The sequence below is a fragment of the Larus michahellis genome, unplaced genomic scaffold (assembly GCF_964199755.1).
Source record: "Larus michahellis unplaced genomic scaffold, bLarMic1.1 SCAFFOLD_616, whole genome shotgun sequence".
In the NCBI taxonomy this organism is placed as follows: domain Eukaryota; kingdom Metazoa; phylum Chordata; class Aves; order Charadriiformes; family Laridae; genus Larus; species Larus michahellis.
The window spans coordinates 1-6,372 of record NW_027436128.1 but is presented as its reverse complement, the minus strand read 5'-3'; the positions used below and the strand labels follow the sequence as shown (position 1 = coordinate 6,372).

The window sequence follows — 6,372 nt, the reverse complement described above, 5'->3', positions numbered from 1 at the left end:
GAGGGGGCGGGGCTTAGGGGAGGGGGGAGATGGGAAGGGGCGGGGCTTAGCGAGGAGGGGGCGGGGTTTAGGAGAGGGGCGGGGCTTGGCTGGAACGGGCGGGGGTTCGAGGCAGGGCAGGGGTCGTAGGGCGGGGCGGAGTCTATCGGCTCGGGGGCGTGGCTTAGCGCATCGGGGGCGGGGTTTAGCGACACGGGGGCGTGGCTTAGCGCTGGGGGGCGTGGCTTAGCGCTCGGGGGGCGTGGCTTGGCGCCTGGGGGGCGGGGTTTAGGGGCTGGGGCGGGTATTAGCGGCTCGGGGGCGGGGTTTATCGCCCCGGGGGGCGGAGTTTCGCGCCTCGGGGGGGCGTGGCTTTGTGCTTGACCCCGCCCCTCCCGGCGTGCCCCGCGGCGGCGCATGCGCGGTGCGGGCAGGAGCGGGCCCGGATCGCCCCCGACAGCCGCGGTGAGGCCGGGGGGGGCCGGGGGCGATTTTGGGGGTTTTGAGCTGGTTTTGGGGGGGGGGTTTTGGGGGATCCGGGGGGGGGGGGCGCTGTCGGGGGCTCCTGGCGCCGGAGGGGGGGGGGGGGGTTGGGGCGGGGGGTCGGGATCGCCGGCCGGGTCTCACCCGCCGCCGTTTCCCCCCCCCCCGCCGCCGCCGCCGCCGCCGCCATGTTTGCCCCCCCCCCCCCCCCCAGCAGCCCCCCGGGACCATGAGCAGCTCCGAGGAGGTGTCGTGGATCTCCTGGTTCTGCGGCCTCCGCGGCAACGAGTTCTTCTGCGAGGTGGGGGGGGGGGGGACGAGGCCCCCCCCTCGGAGGCCTGGGGTCGCTCTTTGGGGGGGTCCCGGGGGGTCCCAGAGCCCTTTTGGGGGGGGGGGGGGCGTCCGGATGGCTGGGTCCCTCGTGAGGGGGGTTGGGGGGGGTCCCGAAAGCCTTTTTCTGGGGGGGGGTGTGTGTCCCGAATTCTTGCGTCCCCTTTTTTGGGGGTCTCAGACACCTGGATCCCATTTTGGGGGGGGGGAGGGGGGCTCCCTAAATCCTGGGTTCCTCTTGGGGGGGGTCCTGACCACGTGGGTCCCCTTTTTGGGGGTCTCCCGAACTCCTGGGTCCCTTTTTGGGGGGTCTCAGACACCTGAATCTCCTTTTTGGGGGGGTCCCAAACACCTGGGTCCCTTTTTGGGGGGGTCCCAAACTCCTGGGTCCCTTTTTGGGGGGTCTCAGACACCTGAATCTCCTTTTTGGGGGGGTCCCAAACTCCTGGGTCCCTTTTTGGGGGGGTCCCAAACTCCTGGGTCCCTTTTTGGGGGGTCTCAGACACCTGAATCTCCTTTTTGGGGGGGTCCCAAACTCCTGGGTCCCTTTTTGGGGGGGTCCCAAACTCCTGGGTCCCTTTTTGGGGGTCTCAGACACCTGAATCTCCTTTTTGGGGGGGTCCCAAACACCTGGGTCCCTTTTTGGGGGGGTCCCAAACTCCTGGGTCCCTTTTTGGGGGGTCTCAGACACCTGAATCTCCTTTTTGGGGGGGTCCCAAACTCCTGGGTCCCTTTTTGGGGGGGTCCCAAACTCCTGGGTCCCTTTTTGGGGGGTCTCAGGCACCTGAATCTCCTTTTTGGGGGGGTCCCAAACACCTGGGTCCCTTTTTGGGGGGGTCCCAAACTCCTGGGTCCCTTTTTGGGGGGTCTCAGACACCTGAATCTCCTTTTTGGGGGGGTCCCAAACTCCTGGGTCCCTTTTTGGGGGGGTCCCAAACTCCTGGGTCCCCATTTGGGGGGTCTCAGGCACCTGAATCTCCTTTTTGGGGGGGTCCCAAACTCCTGGGTCCCCATTTGGGGGGTCTCAGGCACCTGAATCTCCTTTTTGGGGGGGTCCCAACTCCTGGGTCCCTTTTTGGGGGGGTCCCCAAATCCTGGGTCCATTTTTGGGGGGGTCCCCAACTCCTGGGTCCCTTTTTGGGGGGGTCCCCAACTCCTGGGTCCATTTTTGGGGGGGTCCCCAACTCCTGGGTCCCTTTTTGGGGGGTCTCAGACACCTGAATCTCCTTTTTGGGGGGGTCCCAACTTCTGGGTCCCTTTTCGGGGGGGTCCCAAACTCCCGCGTCCCTTTTTGGGGGGGTCCCAAACACCTGGGTCCCTTTTTGGGGGGTCTCGGACACCTGAATCTTCTTTTTTCGGGGGGGTCCCCAACTCCTGGGTCCCTTTTTGGGGGGGTCCCAAACTCCTGGGTCCCTTTTTGGGGGTCTCAGACGCCTGAATCTCCTTTTTGGGGGGGTCCCCAACTCCTGGGTCCCTTTTTGGGGGGGTCCCCAACTCCTGGGTCCCTTTTTTGGGGGGTCTCAGACGCCTGAATCTCCTTTTTGGGGGGGTCCCAAACACCTGGGTCCCTTTTTGGGGGGGTCCCAAACTCCTGGGTCCCTTTTTGGGGGGTCTCAGACACCTGAATCTCCTTTTTGGGGGGGTCCCAAACTCCTGGGTCCCCATTTGGGGGGTCTCAGGCACCTGAATCTCCTTTTTGGGGGGGTCCCAACTCCTGGGTCCCTTTTTGGGGGGGTCCCCAACTCCTGGGTCCATTTTTGGGGGGGTCCCCAACTCCTGGGTCCCTTTTTGGGGGTGTCCCCAACTCCCGGGTCCCTTTTTGGGGGGGTCCCAAACACCTGGGTCCCTTTTTGGGGGGTCTCAGACACCTGAATCTCCTTTTTTGGGGGTCTCCCAAACTCCTGGGTCCCTTTTTGGGGGGGTCCCCAACTCCTGGGTCCATTTTTGGGGGGGTCCCAACTTCTGGGTCCCTTTTTGGGGGGGTCCCAAACTCCTGGGTCCCTTTTGGGGGGTCTCAGACACCTGAATCTCCTTTTTTGGGGGTGTCCCCAACTCCTGGGTCCCTTTTTGGGGGGGTCCCAAACACCTCGGTCCCTTTTTGGGGGGGTCCCAAACTTCTGGGTCCCTTTTTGGGGGGGTCCCCAAACTGCTGGGTCCCCATTTGGGGGGTCTCAGGCACCTGAATCTCCTTTTTTGGGGGGGTCCCAAACTTCTGGGTCCCTTTTTGGGGGGGTCCCCAACACCTGGGTCCCTTTTTGGGGGGTCTCGGACACCTGAATCTCCTTTTTTGGGGGGGTCCCAAACTCCTGGGTCCCTTTTTGGGGGGTCTCAGACACCTGAATCTCCTTTTTTGGGGGGGTCCCAACTTCTGGGTCCCTTTTTCGGGGGGTCCCAAACACCTGGGTCCCATTTTGGGGGTCTCCCAAACTCCTGGGTCCATTTTTGGGGGTCTCAGACACCTGAATCTCCTTTTTTGGGGGGGTCCCCAACTCCCGGGTCCCTTTTTGGGGGGGTCCCAAACACCTCGGTCCCTTTTTGGGGGGGTCCCAAACTTCTGGGTCCCTTTTTGGGGGGTCTCAGACGCCTGAATCTCCTTTTTTGAGGCGGGGGGGTCCCAAACTCCTGTGTCCCTTTTTGGGGGGGTCCCCAAACTGCTGGGTCCCCATTTGGGGGGTCTTAGGCACCTGAATCTCCTTTTTTGGGGGGGTCCCAAACTTCTGGGTCCCTTTTTGGGGGGGTCCCCAACACCTGGGTCCCTTTTTGGGGGGTCTCGGACACCTGAATCTCCTTTTTTGGGGGGGTCCCCAACTCCTGTGTCCCCATTTGGGGGGTCTCAGGCACCTGAATCTACTTTCTGGGGGGGTCCCAACTTCTGGGTCCCTTTTTGGGGGGTCTCAGGCACCTGAATCTCCTTTTTTGGGGGGGTCCCAACTTCTGGGTCCCTTTTTTGGGGGGGTCCCCAACTCCTGGGTCCCTTTTTGGGGGGCTCCCAAACTCCTGGGTCCCTTTTTTTTGGGGGGGGGGTGGGGGTGTCCCCGACACCTGGGTCCCCTCTTTCGAGGGGCGTTGGCTTCCCAGGCGCCTGGGTCCCTCCTGGGGGTGGGTGTTTTGGGGGGATCCCAAACTCCTGGGTTTTTTTTGGCGGGGGGGGGGGGGGGCTGGTCCCTCTTTTTCGGGGGGGTCCCGACCTTTCGCCCCCCCCGCCGCAGGTGGACGAGGATTACATCCAGGACAAGTTCAACCTGACGGGGCTGAACGAGCAGGTCCCCCATTACCGCCAGGCGCTGGACATGATCCTCGACCTGGAGCCCGGTACGTCGCGCCCCCCCCTGGGGTGGGGGGGGGTTTGTTCCCCACTTCCCCGACCCCCCCCCCCTTTATTTTTGTCTGTGTCCCCCCCCCTTAAAGACGAGGAGCTGGAGGACAACCCCAACCAGAGCGACCTGATCGAGCAGGCGGCCGAGATGCTCTACGGGCTCATCCACGCGCGCTACATCCTCACCAACCGCGGCATCGCCCAGATGGTGGGGGGTCATGTGTCCCCCCCCCTTCCCCCAAAACCTCCTGCCCCCCCCCACACCCGGGGGGGCTTGGGAGGGACCCCCCCGAACCCTTTTTTTCCTTTATTTTTTTTATTTTTGGGTTGTTTGTAGCTGGAGAAATACCAACAGGGGGATTTCGGGTACTGCCCCCGCGTCTACTGCGAGAACCAGCCCATGCTGCCCATCGGTACTTGGGGGGGGGGCTTTTTTGAGGGGGGGGGCTTTTTTTGAGGGGGGGTGGCTCAATGCCTGGGTCGCCTTTGGGGGGGTTGGTCTGGGGGGGGGCGGCGGACGCTTGGGTGCCTTTTTGGGGGGGTTGCGGAACTCCTGGGTCCCTTTTCTTTGGGTGGGGGGGGGGGGGTGTCACAGACACCCGGGTCCCTTTTGGGGGGGGGGTCGAGGTGTGTTTTGAGGGGGGGGGGGGGTTGGGTGCTTTTAAGGGGGGTCTTGGACACCCGGGTCCCTTTTGGGGGGGGAGTGGGGGGGGGGGTCAAGGTTCTGTTTTGGGGGGGTTTGGGTCCTTTTAGGGGGGGTCTTGGGTGCTTGGGCCCCCTTTGGGGGGTCTTGGGGGGGGTTAAGGTCCTGTTTTGGGGGGGTGGGTCCTTTTAGGGGGGGTCCCGGATTCCTGGGGCCTTTTGGGGGCGGTTGGGGTGTTTTAGGGGGGGTCCTGGATGCCTGGGCCCCCTTTGGGGGGGTCTGGGGGGGGTTAAGGTCCTGTTTTGGGGGGGTTTGGGTCCTTTTAGGGGGGGTCCCGGATGCCTGGGTCCCCTTTGGGGGGGGTGGGTCCTTTTAGGGGGGGTCCCGGCTGCCTGGGGCCTTTTGGGGGGCCCTGGGGGGGGGGGTCGAGGTGTGTTTTGGGGGGATTTGGGTCCTTTTAGGGGGGGTCTCGGACACCTGGTTCCCCTTTTGGGGGGGCTCTGGTGTGTGGGGGGGGCAAAAACCCCAGCGGCGCCCGAACGCCTGGATCCGTGGGGAAAACGGGGTAAAATCCGCCAGATTTGGGTCTTTGGAGGAGGGGGCCTGGATGCCAGCGTGTCCCCCCCCCCACCCCGGGTGGATGTGTGTGTGTCCCCCCCCCCCCCCCACCCCCCCAGGGCTGTCGGACATCCCGGGGGAGGCGATGGTGAAGCTCTACTGCCCCAAGTGCATGGACGTCTACACCCCCAAGTCCTCCCGCCACCACCACACCGACGGCGCCTACTTCGGCACCGGTTTCCCCCACATGCTCTTCATGGTGCACCCCGAATATCGCCCCAAACGCCCCGCCAACCAGTTCGTCCCCAGGTTAGACCCCCCCCCCCATCAAAAAAAAAAAAAAACGCCGCCAAAAAACCCTTAAAACCCCCCGGAAAACGCGTTTCGGGGCTTTGTTAACTCTGGAACCTACCGACGGCAGGCTCTACGGTTTCAAGATCCACCCCATGGCCTACCAGCTGCAGCTCCAGGCCGCCAGCAACTTCAAGAGCCCCGTCAAGACCATCCGCTGAGGGGGGGGGGACGCCCCCGCGCGCGTCCCCCCCGGCCCCTCCCCCCCCCGGCCCCTTCCCCCGCCCCCCTGAGTTGTTGTTTTTCGCCTTCGTTGCGCCCAAAACATAAAGAGATTCGGGAAACGGGGTGGAAGTGGTGGGTTTTTCTTGGGGGGGGGGGAACGGGGGGGGGTTGGGGCTTTAGAGCATTTTGGGGAGATTTTGGGTGAGTTTGGGGATGATTTGGGGCGAGTTTGTTGCAGTTTTGGGTAAAGTTTGGGGGCCTTTGGGGCACTTCCGGGGGCGTTTTGGGTTGGTTTAGGGCCGTTTGGGGCTGATTTGGGGCTGGTTTTGGGATATTTTGTGTGATTTTGGGGCATTTTAAGCTGGTTTTGGGCGTTTTGGGGCCGTTTTGGGCAGGTTTGGGGGCAAACAGGGCGGGTTTGGGGCCGTTTTGGGCAGGTTTGGGGGCAAACAGGGCGGGTTTGGGGCAGTTCGGGGGGTTTTGGGGCATTTCAGGCTGGTTTTAAGTATCTGGGGCCAATTTCAGGTGGGTTTGGGGCAATTTGGGC

General features: G+C 63.4%; 1 protein-coding gene across 2 annotated transcripts; it reads left to right on the top strand.

The window, feature by feature from the left end:
* Positions 1 to 332: 332 nt before the first annotated feature.
* Positions 333 to 5,948, top strand: CSNK2B (casein kinase 2 beta). Of its 2 annotated transcripts, none has more exons than XM_074571676.1 (7): positions 333 to 444; positions 677 to 763; positions 4,002 to 4,104; positions 4,201 to 4,316; positions 4,446 to 4,521; positions 5,429 to 5,618; positions 5,731 to 5,948. In XM_074571676.1, exons 1-7 carry the CDS (start codon positions 397 to 399, stop codon positions 5,819 to 5,821), a joined length of 711 nt encoding a protein of 236 aa, XP_074427777.1. In that variant the 5' UTR covers positions 333 to 396; the 3' UTR covers positions 5,822 to 5,948. The 2 variants fall into 2 exon arrangements, with proteins under 2 accessions (XP_074427777.1, XP_074427778.1); XM_074571677.1 differs by having other exon boundaries at positions 373 to 444; positions 680 to 763.
* Positions 5,949 to 6,372: the final 424 nt, after the last annotated feature.

Bases quoted from the DNA above. Each gene is read 5' to 3' on its own strand.
- CSNK2B (XM_074571676.1), top strand. From the start codon at position 397: ATGCGCGGTGCGGGCAGGAGCGGGCCCGGATCGCCCCCGACAGCCGCG. The intron at 4,522-5,428 runs GTACTTGGGGGG...CCACCCCCCCAG, and splicing joins CCAGCCCATGCTGCCCATCG to GGCTGTCGGACATCCCGGGG. The intron at 5,619-5,730 runs GTTAGACCCCCC...TACCGACGGCAG, and splicing joins GCCAACCAGTTCGTCCCCAG to GCTCTACGGTTTCAAGATCC.